A 17,909-nucleotide genomic window follows, 5' to 3' on the forward strand; every position below is an offset into this window, starting at 1 on the left:
GAAAGATGTCTGTTGTTTTTACTATCTAGTACATCCGGATGGCGTCTAGGAGCCGCCATAAATTTTGATTTTGCTCTCGAGCGTAGCCGTGTCATTTGTTTGTTTCAACTAAAAACGAACATGAACAGACCTAATTGGGTCGTGCGTTGGAGTCGGCCAGATTCCTGTGAATTGGCTGGATTCGCGGGCGGGGATTGGATTAGGCGTCCGTGACGGACTCTTTTCTACATCTACACTACTATTAAAAAAACAAACATTACTTATCCTAAACCCACCTGGATTAGTGTACACAGGACAATCAGTACCCTAGGATCTATTCCACTTAACGATATCTAAGGGTCAGTTTCGCCTCCATGGTCTGCCAACCAATTGGATGGCCCAGATTCGATGTTCTGCCACCGTACGTCCTGCCCCGCGCACGTCCGTCTTTAACCCAACCGCCCCTCGCATCCCGCGTGTTTGGTTTGGGGGAATTCGAGATGGGGAATGGGAGTTGAGGGGTGAGGAGATTAAAAGTCCACTATTTGATTAGAGGGAATGGGAGTTTAAGTAGGAAGGGGAATGGGAGTTGAGGAAGCCAATTCACACCTATTTCTTCCCAGGGGTACCCTGTTAATTCGTGAGCAGAGTTTTATCCCACGCTAATTCTCATCATATACCAAACAAGGGAATGGGAGTAAAAATCTACTTCCCATGACTAATCCCTTCATAAACATCCTTGTGCAAACTCCCATTCCCCTGCTAAGTGTTTACCAAACAGGCTGTGTTCTCGCAGGCGCATGCGGGAGTTGTTGCCGCCGCCGAGCACGTGGGCTCTGCCGCCCTACCGCCAGACGTGGACGCACGCGGCCGTCGCCGTCGCCGCCGCCGGGCACGTGGCCTCCGTCGCCCCGCCATCTGGCGTGGAAGCACGCAGCCGTGGTTGTCGCCGCCGCCGTCCGATATGGACTCTGGCCGTCGCCGCCACCGGGCACGTGACCTCCGCCGCCCAACCTGGACACACGTGGTCGTGGTCGTTGCCGCCGCGGCGGGCCTGGCCTCCGCCGGCCTGCTGCCCGGCGTGAACGCACGCGGCCGTGGCCTCCGTCGCCCAGCCGCCGGGGACGTGTACGCACGCGGGCGTGGCCGCTGTCAGGGACATTGGCGCACACGGTAGAGAAAAGCTCCACCGCAACCTCTGTCGTAAGAATAAGATTATTTCTCCTATCTCTAATCTACTTGCAATCTGACATCCGTTGCCAATTTGGCTTTCTGGAAATTCGGTGGCACATGAATTCTAATTCTAATTTGAACATGGAGCACTATTTTTTTTTCTTGTGATAACCACCAAGCACGAACATGCAGTGCATGTATAGCTCTTGCCGAGTGAAATTTTTATATCATATTCCGTTGTCAATTTACCCTTTGTTTGAGGACAATAGGCTGTTCTCACATTAGCATACATCTAAACTTCTAGATTCATTTTTAATACATGGTCGTTTGAAGCACCCATCTTTGTACTGTTTTGTGTGTGTATGTATGGTTTTTTTCCCTTCTTCTGAAAGAATCATATATGCTTCGAGTTAGACTGATGGGCAATGCTAGAAATCACTTGGAAGTTACAGGTGTGTTGGTGCAGATTGCTTTAAAAAACTTTCATGTATCACTTTATTGTAACTCTGACGTTTAATTTGTGTTCAATTATCTGTAGTACAACCTAACTATTTGATCTTCGGGATGCTAATTTGTGCACACACAGAATAAAAACCGGTGGCGATGACAATGTTTCCTGTCAAGATCAATACCTGCTACATATGCATTGTTTCCTGTGATGATCAATTCCTGCTACACCTACACTAGATCCTGTGATGCATTGCGAGGCCTGGAACGACTTTAATTTTGAATATATTTTTAGTTTCGGAGCTGTTTAGTCAAGCAATGAAACACAGGTCATTATCCAGTCTGCTCGCACGATTGGCACACACAGCCACCGCCGACCATCGTTATCCGGCCATAATCCCGACGTCCTCCTCGCATCACCCTGCTGTGTGCCCCTGGCCGATTGCCTCGATACGCCATCCAAGCGCGCGTGGCCACAAAAACTCTTCATCATGGTAAGGCGCAGGTACACGACGACAAGCTGCAGAACAACGAGCAGCTTGACAGTGGAGTACCGACGCGATACTTGTCATGGGGAATCGGGAAGGTACAGTGTTGGGTACATAATTTTGCTTGGTCGTCACTTTTCTTTCAAAGTATGTTCGCTGCAGAATGATTCTCGATAGCTCTTCCTCTCATGTATGTTTTCTTTTCAGCATAATCATAGCCACCGTGTTGTATATTCTTTTCTCCAATGAGGGTCAGGTGCATGACCAATTGATTTCTCCCTTCTATCTGATTGCCAATCTGGTGAAGACTTTCCGATAATTTGTATGTCTTTTTGGACTGGTCATTACTTTCTGAAATTAGGTACGATGATTTGGAGGAATTGATGTGTATGCACTGTTGTTACATTGCAGGATAGTGAATTGTGATAATTTTACTATTGTGTATACTCTGTTCTACATCAAATTTTCCTTTAGCATCTTAAATATATTTCTCCACTTCATTCTTGTTACTTTATTTGCAGCCTGGTTATATGTTGTTTGTGCTCTCTCATTACTATCTCAGGCCTGTTAATCCATATATTAATTGTTCCTGAAGTTCTACAGGCTCCCCTGATCACCATATTTATTTGGAAGCTACTAGAACAAGTCAATCTTAGTTTGGGCTATGTTGCAGCAATAGGCCTGTGCTTTTTAATCGTGTTTTAGCTGTTCATTTCAAGTGCACTAAAAATCGACATGTTTCATATTCCTCCAACGGTTTTGAGGTTCCGTACTTAACTCTTGCATTTTGGTTACTGTAGAGGAGTATGCTCATATGGTCAAGGCTGGTATCATCGACCCTGTAAAAGTGATCCAAAATGCACTTCAAGGTGCAGAAAGGTACAACTTCAGTTCTCTAACCATGTACTTTATGTATGGCCATGACAGAAGTAATCAGACTTGTTTGACAATTTGTGTTTCTGTACAATGTTTATCCATTCATCACAACCATAGAGGTTGCAGATGAACGCGGGTTTTGAGGACAGTGTGGCATGATGCTTGCGTGAATTGTATTAGGGTGCGCGCATTCTGTCCAACGGGATTTGACTGTAAATCTCTGTTCATTACTTCAGGTGTGCATTGAGCATACATGATTTGCCTGATGATAACAATTGATTGGCAGGTTTGGATTATATTTTTTTTTTCGTGGGTCAGGTTTGGATTATATCTAACTAGAAGGATATGGACACTGCTCCATTGGCAAGCTTTGATATTTTTATTTTCTAGCTAGAAAAAGATAACAACACGAGTGCTCAAGGTGATAAATATGTTCACCTACATTGCAACGGGGCCATAAATATTTTGTGTACCCACTAATTTTTTGTTGTTGATTCTGTTTAAGTATATTCTTGCTAATTAGGATCAAAATGATGATGTTAATTTAGAGCAGTTGTTCCCCTACTCCATAGATCTACGGCATTCAACGGAGTTTGTTGAAGCAATGGCGTCAAAACATAAAGAATGTTATGGGAAGTAGGACTTGTAAGAAAATAATCATATTACAAGAATGGATAAATAGTGTCAATGAGAAAATGTTAAGTCCCCTCTCTCCATGTCCTTACCATGAATCTAACGCTTTATTATCTGTTTTTAGCTTCTAGATGTTCTGCAACTATATACACGATAGATACTATCTGTCTGAACTATAGCTCCACTCCATGAGAAGCTGAGATAAACTAAGAATGGGGCAAAGAAATTCCGACCCTTCCTGCTCGCAGGCGGGCCTGCTATGACTCCCATGGGTGGCATTACCGCAACTATCGAGCCTTCAAATTTTGAAGATAACAAGTAGCCTGAATCCAAGAAGAAAACTAATTCAGTTCTGCCAAGACTACTATATTTTGGGTATCTTTGTTCCAACTTTGCATTGACACCACTTGGACAATGTTTATGTGTTCCTTTCATTTTCACCAAGAAAATAAACATTCTGAAATCTTTATAGGATATTTGATGCCATTTTTACTATACAACAGACTAAATAGGCTACGCCCTTACATTCTCCGTGGAGAAGTTGTCCACCCAGTTGATTGCCATTTATTTGTGACATTTTTTGTACAGTTATGATTTATGTGGTGTGTTTGGTATCGTAAAAAGATGATTGATGGATTTGTACTTCTCCTTTTGTTTATAGAGAATGGGCCATCCTAGCGTATGAATTCATAAGTCTATACCCGCATGAATTTGACATGGTTTGATTGAGGCGTGCGTTGCACGTGCACGCTTACTAGTAGCGTAAAACTTGTGTGTAAAATCGTTCAAATTTGTATTTATTACACGTCCAGAAGACCAGAAGCCGATACCGACACCGACCACGAGCCCGGTTGCGTTTTCTTTTCGTGACGGTTCGAGCCCGGTTGATATTCCTCGGTGATTAGCCGAGCGGCCGATCCCGAGCGCAACCCAAACCCCTACCGCCTCTGCGACCCGCCGGCCCCCCTCTCCGGCGCTAGTGCTCCGGCGAGCTCTCTGGCTGCCTCGGGATAGGTGAACGGAAGGCGCCGAACAAGTACTACCCGCCGGACTTCTACCCGGCGAAGATCCCGCGGCAGAAGCAGCCCAATAACCAGCAGATCCAGGTGAGCATGAGGCTCCCCATCAGCATCCGGTGCGGCACCTGCGGGACCTACATCTACAAGGGTACCAAGCTCAACTCGCGCAAGGAGGACTGCATCGGCGAGGTGCGCATGCGCCGCCGCGCCCCCGTCCGTCCTTCTGTCGCGGTTTCCAGGCCTAGTTATTTAACCCTAGAACCGCGGTGCGCGCGAATTGCGCAAATCTGAAGTCGATTAGCGCTTCGATTGGAGACCGTGAGTGTCATACCGTGGTGTTTGCCTGTCGATGCTTTGTTCCGGTCTGGACCAAAAGCTAGTACTATCTTAGTGACCCGAGTCGTAAGGAGATCTTGCTAGTCAAAGCAGCTAGTCAAATCAGACCCTCTGGAATATTAAACCATCTCCTTTCTGTTTTCGTAATCTTTACTGGCATGCAGCACAAAGTTCATGCTTCTATGAAGTATCAAAAGTGGGGCATACAAAGTTACAAACTCACATTTAGTCTCGAAGTGCCCTGCACTACATTTTAGTTAAAATGCAGTTTTTGTGTTATTCCGAGAGTGTCGATCCGATCATTTGAATCGACAACCATTATTGGCATCTAGTGTTCATACTACACGGGGAAGCAAAACCTTACATGTTATTATCCATTGCTTGGATTTTTTGTATTGTATATCCATATCCACTATGTATCTTGGTCACTGTTATTAGTGCAATGCAAATCCATGCTAATGTGATTATTATTTATTTTGTGTGCAGACATACTTGGGAATACAGATATTTAGGTTTTAATTCAGCTGTACTAGGTGCTCAACTGAGATTACCTTTAAAACAGACCCCCAGAATTCAGACTATACGGTGGAATCTGGGGCTAGTCGAAATTCTGAGCCTTGGCGTAAAGACATTGAGGTGAGTGGTATACGGCATATCCTGAACAGCTTCTGTTTTTCTGTCATTTTGAGCTTGAATTTAATCATGTTGATGTATCTTCTTTTGTTCAGGTTGTGGACAAAGAGAAGAGAAAACGAAAAGTGGAGGAGATGGGCGATGCAATGAGATTACTGGAGAACAGAGCAAACGACTCAAAGCAGGACATGGACGTAATTGCTGCTTTAGAAGAGATGCGGTCCATGAAGGTACAATCTGGTCATCTGGCCATTCTTTTAAGTTCTGTTAAACTGTACATGTATATGCACATGAAATGTTGACTTGCTGACTACTGACATTGTTTTCTTGTGCTGTTTGCAGTCGAGACATGCAGGAGTATCCGTTGACCAGATGCTCGAAATTTTGAAGCACTCTGCTCACCTTAAGGCAAGTCCTCGCAGATGTTTTCTGTATGTTTTATAAAAAAAATTACATGGAGTGTTTCATTTTTTAGGGAATTACTTAGAGTAGCTTGCTTATGAAATGGTGGTCCTGGTACAATTTTATTAAAACCCCTCTCTCTCTCTCTCTCTCTCTCTCTCACACATTTGTAGTTTTGTGTGATTAGAGGAGGAAAAAACAGTAGAAGAACTAGATGAAGAAGATGAAGAACTTATCAAATCAATCACTTTCCGAGTAATCCTCTATCTCGACTTCCATATGTACCTGCAGGTGCAAACTTGTGCATAAGTTTTTTCTAACCCTCTCATACTGTTGGCTATTGCAGAACTCAAAAGATTATGTGAAACAGATCGAAGATGATGACGGCGATGATGAAGGTTTCGGTATGCCAGACCAGTCAAATGTCACGGCAAAGGTACTTGTCTTACTGTATTCTTCCTTTCCTTTTCTGTTTATATTTCTTTTTGTCAGTTTTATGTTCTTAATCATCAATTGTTATAAGATCACTATAGACCATCAGCTTGAATTTTATTTCATCCTCCCAAACTAGTTGACCTGACACAGTTACATCTCAAAATATACTGAACTATCCTTCCAAACATATAGTATGCTTGTTCTGTATGAAGCATCTCCGCATTCCTCTTCTTGATGTGTAAACTGTAAATAAGCAGCTTTTTTATATAGATTTTTTCAAAATGTAAGCTACTCCCTCCGTTCCAAAATAGATGACCCAACTTTGTATTAACTTTGTACTAAAGTTAGTATAAAGTTGAGTCATCTATTTTGGAACGGAGGGAGTAGCTAATAACTAAGCTTCAAATACTGAAATACAAGTTGTTTTGTGTGAAGCGTTTATTGTCATTTTCTGGGATAGGTTTTCAATTTGCATTAGATATAGCAACAGTTGGTGTTAAGTGGACGTTAAGCCATTTTGAACCAGAAATTCACTGATAAGAGTAAATGCTGGTCATTGAGCAATATTTCGTACATAACTAATAGGAAACATTGGCACAAATCTAATGGTGTTATGGAGTAGTCTCATTGTAGCGATTTATGTTGAAGATATTTCTGTGAAGGGAGGGTATATTGCTTGCTTTGCTGTCTTGCCATGTATATTTTCCTATATTTCTAGTTTTCAATTGGATGTCTCTTAAATTTGTTTGTTTGGTTGGGTGAGAGTTCTGTTATTTTTGGTTTGCAGATCAATGGATCGTCTGAATCAGTGTTAAATCCAACAGATGTCTTGACCAAAACTAATGGTCCTGAGAGTTCCAACAAAGAAGGTAGGCACATACACGTTCATCATTTGTTTCACCGTATCGCTTGTACTGTTAAGGTCCATGATTGCACATATTTGATAATTTGCTATTTTAACATGCACTGAGCCTGATCCTGTTCCACATAACTTGTACTGAGGCAGCTTATCTTGGCATGACTATCATTTGATTGCCAAGGTCCTTGTTTATGTTGCTGTTTGCAATGGGTTACTTACTGTTAAATTGTGCCGTACAGGAAACAAGTCCGTGGCATCTAAGATGCCCATATTCATAGTAAAACCGAAGACCGTTGGCGCTAATCCTCAGAAGAAACAGAAGATGAATCCGCAGCTGTCCAAGATAACGGCAAAGCACCCGCCGCAGAGGAAAAAAGTGGAGCTTCAGAAGAGAAGACCAATGTTCTTCAGTTCCTCTGCCAGTATGATAGCTTCAAAAGTGATGACTGAAGACAACACGTCTTGGAGTCACATCTGCGCCTGAGGAGACTAGCACCGCTGTAAGCACGATGGTGCAACTCAGAATGTAATTGTCTACTTCAGCAAAGTCTCGCCTGCCCTTTCCAGGGAGTAAATAAACTCTCTAATGCAAACTGTAAGCTTATACTGTTGCAAATCTATGGCAGCTAATAATAGTCCAGATATATCCGTGTTAGAAAGATTTTTTTAATAAAATCTACAAATTCAGAGCAGTTGAAGAATTATATCTGGGGATCATATTACTGATATCTTGTAAAAGAACTGACAAAAATTCAAGGGAAGCAACACTCAGATTGTGGATAGCTCTCTGTTCCGATTTGTCCATTTGTGTTCATGTCTTCGTCGTGTGAGCCTATGTATGTTTCTGTACATTTCTTATGTAGTTTTCTTTTTGCTAATGAACATTTCTTATGTACTCCCTCTGTCTCATAATATAAGAGCGTTTTTGACACTACAGAGGAGTAATTACATGGTACACCGTCCTAAAAGTACTTATAAAGGATAGTTTGACAGTCCGGACACACCTTTTCCTGTAAACCGAAGACAAATGGTGGAGACTTTACGGACGTTCGGATTGTTGCCACGCTCGCGTATGACTAACCTGGCCCATCAAAACACATTTTCCGCGTGCTTTCCTGTCTAAAGTAAGCTGCCGCTTTTATGTCGGGTCAGCTGCCGCTTTTATGTCGGCCCAGAGCGGACGCGACCGCTCACTGGAGCTGGCATTGCAGCGGCTCGCCACCCGAGAGCGCCGTCCACCGGTGCACACCTCTCCCCATTGAAACGACATCTGCCTGCCCGCCTACCTCCATTAATCGGTGTTGTGCTGAGGAACCTACTCCGGCGCCCCGAGCGCCAATAGTCTGTTCCTATGCCGGCGAACATTAAACACCTCTCTGGCTGCCTACTTGCATCCGCCCGCTATATAAACGTGTCCAAGCGTCGAGCAAGAACCACAATTCACTCCCGTTCTCTCCATCTCCTTGTACAACACCCGTCATGGCCTCCGGCGAACAAAAGGACTTCTCCGGCATTGCAGCTGCCTGGGTTGCCCGGCGAGCTAGCCCGATAAAGGTTGGCTTGAAGGCAAACCCTCAGGATCTGGCGCCACCACCATCGCCATCGCCACCCCCTCCTCGCCAGTCCAGCCTGGACAAGGTCATGTCCTGTCAAATCCGCCGCGAGCAATGGCGGCAATGCGTCGGGCATGTGGGGAAAGAAACCATGTTGGCGAAGGCCGGCACGTCCACGGTCACCGCTGACAGCGAGGAGAAGTAGATCATGGGAGGCCGCCGCCGCATGGGTCCCACGGAGGTCACTGCCACTGCGTCGCCTGAGTTACACAGCCGGTGTCTTGCCCGGTGAACGGAGGCGTAGACCACAATGACCGTCTTCCCCCGCCCAAAAATCAACCTGATCCCTCTCGCTGACGGATATCCCTCAAGGGCTACCAGCAGTCCAATGAACGGGTTGCTGCACATAGGGAAGACATGTCTTTGGAGTGAAGATCCACCGCGGCTGATCGTAGACTAGTTTTACCACAACCCGGTATAGTTTAGTTAAAATATGCTTGAAATGTAAATGTTTTCGTCCGGTTTGCATGTAATTCATCCGGTTTGTTTAAAACCGATTTGCATGTAATTCATCCGGTTTGTTTAAAACCGATTTGAGACATATGCAAATAGCATTGGATGACCGACTTTCACATCCGTGTGCGCGGACTAGTCCCCTGTCCACTAACGAGTTGGAGATGCCCTTAGTGGACCAGGGGATTAATAAAGCTGTTTCTACGCAAGTTGCCCCCGCGGTGGCATGTGAAGCAAAGACACGAGTCACGATACTGAATGAAGAAAATAACATATATTGATCTTGCTCCATAAAAAAACAGCAAGAAGCAGCAGGTTTCCATTCACGTTGTACATTTCTCACGTCTCTTCTCATAGCACCTCGACCTCTAATTGCATCAATAGATATTAACTAGCTAGCCCAATCTAACAAGAGGCGCCAACAAAGGATGACAGGTGTTATCTGTACACTGTTTGATTATCCAGCAATACTGTCATCAATGTCAGTGCACCAGAAAGCTTACAACAATGCGCAGCTCCGACTCAAAAAAGGATCAACACCTGAACAATGCACAAGATGACATCTCTACCGAGATGAACTGCGCTGACTCTCGCAACCGGGGCAGTTATGCAAGCTCTCATGGATGTAAATATCACAGTCAAAGCAGAAGTGGTGGTTGCATTTTGGACAGCGGACATGGATATTAGACTGGCCACCTGCAATGTTCATGGAGGTATAGTCAATGAACCTCATGATTACAGCGCATAAGAATATATAAGATACTCCTACTAGCATAACATAGAACAAAAACATAAATGAGATTGTCAAGAAAAGATAATCATGTGAATTCAGAAGAATAATAACTCCCCCCACTCTTGAAACTACAGAACTAATTTATGTTCCATTGACAGTTCGCTTCTAAATGCTGAAACAATCTAAGGCTGGTTTTCATATATGTTGCCCTCTGCACTATGCAACTTTGTTCGTGGGGTTAAGTTGATGATCCACACTTCACTCTGAAGTGACAATAACATGGATAAAGAAAGCACCCCATGGTATACACAATAACAACCACTAAATGGAAGGGCAGAAAATAAATAAGGCAACAAAGACTGGAACTGCTTCATTATGATAATTCCTCCTTTTCTAACACAGAGACCAAGGACATTAAAGATATATTTCCTCATCTGAAGAAAATTAACCGAAGCAAGAAGGCAGCATATTTGGGCGGAGATGTGTTTAAGCATACCGGTGTTAATGAGACTCTGCTGGCAGCCAAAACAATTTTGTCCTCCCTTTTGACCTAATTTGAACGTCACCTCATCAAACGGCGCTACAGGGAAGAGATGGTGATAGGATCGTGCCAGATGTGGGGAACTAACAAGTGTTAGACCACATGTTCGGCACTCCGTTGGAAGCTCACATACATTAACTTTGCATCTGGGACATATGTAACCTTCAGCGCCAGACTTAATTTTCTTGTGGCAAGAGCAGATGGAGATAAGATCCTCTGCTCCCCTCTGTGGAAAACCCATCTTAATCAAATTAGCTGCAGCATACTCTGCAATGGCAGGTGGTGGAGGAGCATGTTCAAGCAGCAATTCCTTGAAGTGGGACTGCCAAAAGAAAGAAACATTATCTCATCATCACAGGATTTGAATATCAAAAGTAAAAGCTACAAACACAAGCATATTTTAGCACCTCGTCTAGTGCAACCGTATAGGATCCACCAGTCTCTTCACAGAGATGCTTGCAAATGAAAATTTCTGCAGCAAGCCCAATAACAGAACATCTAACTTTGGATTTCTTGCATTTTTCTATTGTCTCCATGATATCACCAGGATCACATGTGTTCAGTGCGGAGTACAAAAATAATACTTCCTTGTGACCATAGGAAGGAATCTGGTTCAAGTAACCATTGACAAGTTCTAGAGCATTCTGCAGAGATGAATCACCAGAACACTCAAGCTTGCCCATCAATGCGTTAATCTGTGACTCTGGACTCCCTCCAATCTCCGTAAGTCGATGAGAAATGCCATCTTTAATTGTCACTAGCCCAACATGGCTCAAGGGATTCTGATCGAAGAATTCCCTTATGAATGCCTCAGCACACTTAGCAACAACAGCCATTCGACTAGGGCGATAATCCATTTCTGAAGCTGCCTAAATGAGCAAAATACAACCAGACAAAAGGTGATTACAAGAGAATGAAAAGAAGAAACGCAAGTTGTGAACAGTATAAAATGCAACGCACACAAATTACAAACAACAAATCTTGAGGATCCTAAATTCCTAATTGTTCAAACTAGACAATATATGCTGCTCAAATATTATGTTATCAGCTACACTGCAAGAGCGAAAGGAAATGGTGATGAAGAGAAAACAACATGAACATTTTCTAAAAGAACACATGCACAAGACATATAAAGTTCTGTCAGACCAACATAAACTCTTTACTATTATGTTAAGTGATACTCAACAGTAAAGCTGTTATTTTCTTATGGCATAGTTTTGACACTAGCTGGCCAATTCCTTGCACTAAATGATTCGCATACCTCCATTAAATTTTTGGTTTTGGCCCTAGTCTGCCCCTGATAAGTGATAACTGCCATATGAACAAATCCTACCAAATGCCCTAACACACACCAACTATAACATGTCAACACACACATTCAGCTATTAAAAGAGAACAATAAGCAAGAAGGCAATCTTCCAGATAGGTGTGAAGTGCCGTACGATCAGCACAGCTAAAGGACACGAATTGGATCGTCTACTAGTTCTTCCTACAAACAAAATGAAGCAGCGCTCTAGGATTCAGACCTGCATTCTCTCTATAGAGAACCACACGCAGCTCGGTGAAGCTACTAACATACAAATCAATCCAGAGCATTAGAGCTGGTCACCAGTCACCACTTCACCAATGGTGACCCTGGTCCACATCTCGGTAGACAGTGTGCAAGAACACCAGATCACTCTCGGTAGGGATGTCATAATAAACAATACAAAGGGAGATTAGCCCGATCAGCATTGCTCGACAGCCCCATTGATCCCCAACCAGGCGCTGGACCGTAATGGCTAACCTAACGGGCAGGAAATCAAGAAATAGGGCGTAGCAACTAACCTTGGAGAGGTCGATGACGATGTAGAGGTAGCGGATGAGGCCCTTCTGGATGCGGGCCGCGGCGGCGGCGGAGCGGAGCAGGAGGCGGCGGCGGTACTGCGAGTGGACGAGGTTCTTGGTGTCGATGGGGCGGAGCAGGCCCGACTCGTCCTCCTGCAGCGCCTCCCACGAGCGGTCGTCGGCGTAGGCGCGCTCCCATGCCTCGAGGACGCGGCCGTCGCCCGTCTCCTCCTCCTCCTCTTCCTCGTCGTCCTCCTGGTTTTTGCGCCGCCCGGAGGCCGTGGACGGCGCGTTGAACCCGCCTCCGCCGCCGCCGACGCCGACGCCGTACATGGTGGGGCCGGCGGCGAGGTGGAGGTGGAGTTGGATGCTGGGATGGGGGAGTGCGAGGTCGGGACCAGGAGATGATGGGCCTGGGCGGCTGTGTTTGGGTTTGGGGCTCCTGGGCCTTTTGTGGGGGGCTTTTCTTGACCTTTCTGAGCTGTCTCGGCGTTGGGGTCAGGCGGGACAGCAGGAGGTCGGGACTCGGGGTTCAGAACGGAGATCGGGGAGGCTGGCGGCGGGACACACACCGGCGGCCGGCGGGCGGCGGGGGCGGAACGTCGCCGGACGGACGGGCTGCTCGAGGCTCGGCCGCCGCCGTAGTCTAGCAGAGGAAGCAGCCGCCGCCTCGAGTCCTCCACTCCTCCCTCTGCGCTCGGGGGTGTGGCGTGAATTTTTTTTGTTTTTGGCAGTATAGCGCTAGGCCGCTAGATGACCGGGCTGCTGGGGCAACTGGGCCTAGAAAGGCTGGCGAAATGTGCCAGAGTGGGCTGGGCCTAGATAGGCTGGCGAAATTAACGAGCTAAACGAGTTGCTCGTGAAGCTCGTTTTGCTCGAGCTCGTTAATCTAAAAAAAAGCTAAAAATGCTGATCAGCTCGGTTCATTAACTTACGAGCACGAGCTGAAACGACTCGAGGTAGCGCTCATTTCCTCACGAGCTTTGAGCTTTTCGTGGTAAAATAAAATATCTAAAAAATTATTTAAATTTATGCAATATGATGCTTATGCAAAAATAACAATCAACTTCTAATTTGAGGTGACCCCGGATTGCTACGTTTGACCCTCATAAACGGTAATCTCGCCCTGAGATTCCAAGGTGAGGCAAGAGGTACAAGGTTACGAACCTAACGAGAACTTCTCATCCATGTTGCTCTTCAACAACCACTTGGATACTCTCATGCTACCAATTCTAAAAAAATGATTAAAAAATTAAGTGAAAATTTGTGAATGTTCACAACACAGGTGTCTACAAACCCTAAAAAAAATAAGATCCAAGTTCAAAGTAGACACATAGAGAAACAAAAAAGACAAATTCAACATTAATAGTGTCAATAAAGACAAAAACATGAACAGTGTGAAAACCACACTATTCACAACTAGATTTATTTTTTATTTCCCAATGTGTATGTTGAATTTGGATCTGAGTTTTTTTTAAGGTTGTAGATACGTGTGTTGTGAACATTCATGATTTTTTTTCGAAATCTATTGAAACAATTGAATTTCAATGTTTCAATTTTGTATCACGGGAGCATTTGAGTGGTGGTATCACCTTATATTTTCCCTAGTGATTGCTAGGGTCTATTTTTACTTCATTTTGTCCAATGCGGAAGACAAGAACTTTTTGTATATATTTAGACAAGGTTTAACTGTAGTATGAGTTTTTTTTAAAATTTAAGTAATATAATGGGTGGTGTGTGGTCACTCAATCTTAAGATGGTGCCTAGTCTTTGCTCTTGCACGGCTCAAATTCCTATTACCCAGCGAAATCTTGAATCGACAGATGAGATATCTTCAGCGAGTCGGTGAGGGAAACCAGTACAGCTGGGTCTATTCAACCCCCCCCCCCCCCCCCTCTTGCCTCTTGAATCGTGCATTTGGTCTGGCGCACGTAGGCTAGTCATAGTGGGGAGTAACTTAGACTAGCAACATGCATACGTTACTAGTCTATGTTAGTATCTTTATAGTGCATAGTATCATAGATTAGTATCATAGGTGGTCTCATTTATTGTCATGCATGACACATAGTAGCATCACATTTATTATGTTACGGTATCTACCTATGTTACTATAACCATCTTTCTCTTCTTTAATTGCCTGCCACATAAGCATGTTCGCGAGTCCCAAGTACATGATACTACTACTTATATGTTACCCCCACTATGGCCAGCCGTACGTGACGTAACATTCGCTTTCACGTGCTCATGCGTGCGTGTCCATATCCATGTGCGGGTTCAGTTCTACTAGGTCGCGGAAATCATGATCCCTGGACTCGGGATCCGCCAATGATTACAAGGATCCATCGCAACCTCCGCGCTGTAGGGTCATCACCAGTTCAGCGCTGCTTGTCCACTGTCTACTCAACATACAGCAATCTTATAGCACTTTTTGAGAGCGACTTCAAGCTGGTGGTTGCGGTTTAAGTGCTCCGGCAGGTTCGATCGGTGCGTAGAGCCAATTTTGAGTTCATCCGCAGGTCTGTGATGATGCCATTATTTGTTTGTTTGTTTGTTTGTTTATCCAAGTACTGGGAGTCTAGAATGGCTTTTGGCTGGCACATTCATGTACCTTGGATGAGCACGACGGGGAGCCAAATTGCGACGGAAAAAGTGAAAAATATGATTGACGCAATCGTCTGTTTTCACCCCAAATTCAGGTGAAGCTGGCAACACGCACACTGTCGGCTCTGTTTCTCTGCCACCTGAGATTCGCATTTTGTTTTTCCTGCTCGCAGCCGCGTAGGCAGGTGTCGATCCACCACGCGCCTATTGCTGCTCGTCCACTTTGGTCGCCGGTGCGATTCCTGACCGCCGCACGGGACAAGGGGTGACCCACTTGCCTTTTCTATTCTACCATCGGATCAGAGGGTGAGGGAGAGATGAGATTGGGCGGGCGGGAGGAGGAGTAAAGCGCCGACGTTTCCTGCCTTGCAAGTTTACCTCGCCCGCCGGCCAACCAAACCAAAATCAATCGAGACATACTCGATGGATGGATCGATCGAGACGTGAGCATTTCACCCTCCGGTTCCTTTCAGGAGCGGCAATGGCGAGAGAGGCAAGGGGCAGTGGGCTATGGAGAGAGGCAAGGCTGAGCTGACGTCTGGCCACGGGACGTTCGTCTTCTGCCGGCTTCAGTGATTCAACTTTCAAGCTGTCAGTGTGCACTGCGCCGTAGAGTACTACAGTAGTATTCTTGATCTCAAAAAGAATACGGCTGGTCAAGACCTCGGAGCACTTTCTCATCGATACTCGCATGTTTTAGCGCACACAAATTGTTTTTCCTTTGCGATTGGTTGGTAAATTGTTATCTTGATTGATCGGTAAATGGTAAGTAAGTGGTATTTTCAGCTGAGTGGCAAACTTCTTTTTTTCTGATGAGATGATTGCCAAACTGTTTTGGTGTGACTGAAAGTTTACGAACTTGATTGTCCTTGACCAGCTTGAAATGGATGAGGTGGTGGGCCTGCTCTGCTGCTTGCTTTAAGCTTACTTCTCCGGATGGTGTGACGGCGTCAGCATTGGCTGGCAAAAACCAGGATAGCATTAGCACGGGTGGCTGTGCTTGCCAATCTCTCGTGAAGATAAAACCCACCATAGTACAGTTATTATTTCTGCTACAGTTCCACGGTGGGATCACAGGTCACATAGCAGCACTCTCTCTTTTTTTTTCCTTTTTTTTTGCCAGGAAGCACTCTCTCGAGTCTCGAGTGGCATCACCTATGCGATCCAAAAACATTTTTTTCCTTTTCAAATGGAGGCAAAAGGTAGGACCCAAACTTTTTGTCACCCCGCAAGACCCTTTCGTCACCCTGCCAGCCACCACCAAGGAAGACGTTGGGGACAACAACAAAAAACTTGCTTCGGGTCGCCGCACCATCACCAAGGCTGGCGGCAAGGGTGGTGGCAGGGCCGCAGCGGCACCGACGATGATAGATCGCTCTCCCATTCCTCCAGACGGTGGCAAGTAGGAGAGGAAGCCGACAGCGGCCATGAAGGCACTAGCCAAGGAGGAGGCAACGAATAATGAGGCGACTCCGGTGCCTAGAAATCGTCCTTGTACCCCGTCTCCGACGAACCCTATGTCCCCTTGTCCAGCACGTCCGGCCACCGCTGCCGCCGCCGAGGACCGTGGCCGCCAAGTGGTTATGAAATGCTGGTCAAATTTCGTGCCTTTTCTTTTCGCCGGATACATTGGTGATTGCTTGCGGGCATAGAGTGATGAGGTTGTTGTTGTTATTGTTGTGGTTGATGTTGTTGTTGATTACGCTGTGGAGGGGTTGAATGTGACCGAATTCTTGTCTCAATTGAAGGAGTCACACATGCTTGGCCTTGATGATTGACACTGCGAAGAGTCGATGTTTGCTCAGCAAGAAGAAGCCAGGGAGGAGGAGGAGGACCCCGAATTGGTGATGGAGGAGGAGGAGGTCGATGATCCCATGGAGACACAAGGAAGCTGAAGATATCGAGGGCACACAACTATTCTCAAGAAGAAGACGTTCCTTCGTGTCATCCTTGGATGAACGTGTTGCTCGATGCATCGTTTGACATGGATCAATCAAAGGATAAGTTTAAGCGTAGGATTGAAGAGTATTAGTATTATAGCAACATCATGGACGTCGCATTATGCTGCACTCAAGGCTCTCCTAGGCACTTTTGGGCACCATCCTGAAGCAATGCAACTGCTGATCCGCTTGCATTGATCAAACCAACCATTTACCACCGAGTGGGGTGCAAATCACAGCTATGGCCCTATCATCAAAGAGCTATACAAGCAACACAACAAGTAGAATGGTGGTAAGGGCTTCACATTGCACCATTGCTACAAAGAACTTTGCAACGATGAAAAGTGGATTAGGAGGAACCTCGAGCCACACCGAAGAGGTCAATGATTAGCATATCCATTGAAACCGATAACGAGGAGGATGAAAATCACAACAAGAGGTCGGATGGTGATAAGATTGCAAAAGAGTGGAATAATAAAGGACGCTTAGGAGCCTACAGGGAAGAACGTTTGGCTATGATTGAGACCATGAAAGCATTGGCAGCCGAACTCAAAGAAGAAAAGGCGACAAGGCGGAATGAGCTCAAGTCCTTGCAGGACGAGAAGCGATGGTCATGAAGGAAATATGCCCTAGAGGCAATAATAAAGTTATTATTTATTTCCTCATATCATGATAAATGTTTATTATTCATGCTAGAATTGTATTAACCGGAAACATAATACATGTGTGAATACATAGACAAACATAGTGTCACTAGTATGCCTCTACTTGACTAGCTCGTTGATCAAAGATGGTTGAGTTTCCTAACCATAGACATGAGTTCTCATTTGATTAACGGGATCACATCATTAGGAGAATGATGTGATTGACTTGACCCATTCCGTTAGCGAAACACTTGATCGTTTAGTTTACTGCTATTGC

General features: G+C 45.1%; 1 protein-coding gene and 1 pseudogene across 2 annotated transcripts; one reads left to right on the top strand and one right to left on the bottom strand.

Moving 5' to 3' along the window:
- Positions 1-1,570: 1,570 nt before the first annotated feature.
- LOC123055846 (splicing factor YJU2-like) lies at positions 1,571-8,062 on the top strand (annotated as a pseudogene). Its single transcript, XR_006426670.1, has 10 exons — positions 1,571-1,604; positions 2,888-2,966; positions 4,185-4,212; positions 4,577-4,804; positions 5,438-5,587; positions 5,680-5,814; positions 5,927-5,992; positions 6,333-6,422; positions 7,209-7,290; positions 7,520-8,062. The product of XR_006426670.1 is annotated as a splicing factor YJU2-like (transcript).
- A 1,539-nt stretch (positions 8,063-9,601) lies between these two features.
- On the bottom strand, positions 9,602-13,107 carry LOC123053873 (general transcription factor IIH subunit 2). Its single transcript, XM_044477458.1, has 4 exons — positions 12,448-13,107; positions 11,028-11,489; positions 10,576-10,942; positions 9,602-10,042 (listed from the first exon to the last, which is right to left on the bottom strand). Exons 1-4 carry the CDS (start codon positions 12,778-12,780, stop codon positions 9,912-9,914), a joined length of 1,293 nt encoding a protein of 430 aa, XP_044333393.1. The 5' UTR covers positions 12,781-13,107; the 3' UTR covers positions 9,602-9,911.
- Positions 13,108-17,909: the final 4,802 nt, after the last annotated feature.

The sequence above is a fragment of the Triticum aestivum genome, chromosome 2D (assembly GCF_018294505.1).
Source record: "Triticum aestivum cultivar Chinese Spring chromosome 2D, IWGSC CS RefSeq v2.1, whole genome shotgun sequence".
NCBI lineage: Eukaryota > Viridiplantae > Streptophyta > Magnoliopsida > Poales > Poaceae > Triticum > Triticum aestivum.

Excerpts from the sequence above, each read along its gene's own strand:
- LOC123053873 (XM_044477458.1), bottom strand. The coding sequence starts at position 12,780 with ATGTACGGCGTCGGCGTCGGCGGCGGCGGAGGCGGGTTCAACGCGCCG. Across the intron at positions 10,943-11,027 it reads ATACGGTTGCACTAGACGAG|TCCCACTTCAAGGAATTGCT; the intron begins GTGCTAAAATAT and ends TTCTTTTGGCAG. Across the intron at positions 10,043-10,575 it reads GCAGAGTCTCATTAACACCG|GTGGCCAGTCTAATATCCAT; the intron begins GTATGCTTAAAC and ends TGAACATTGCAG.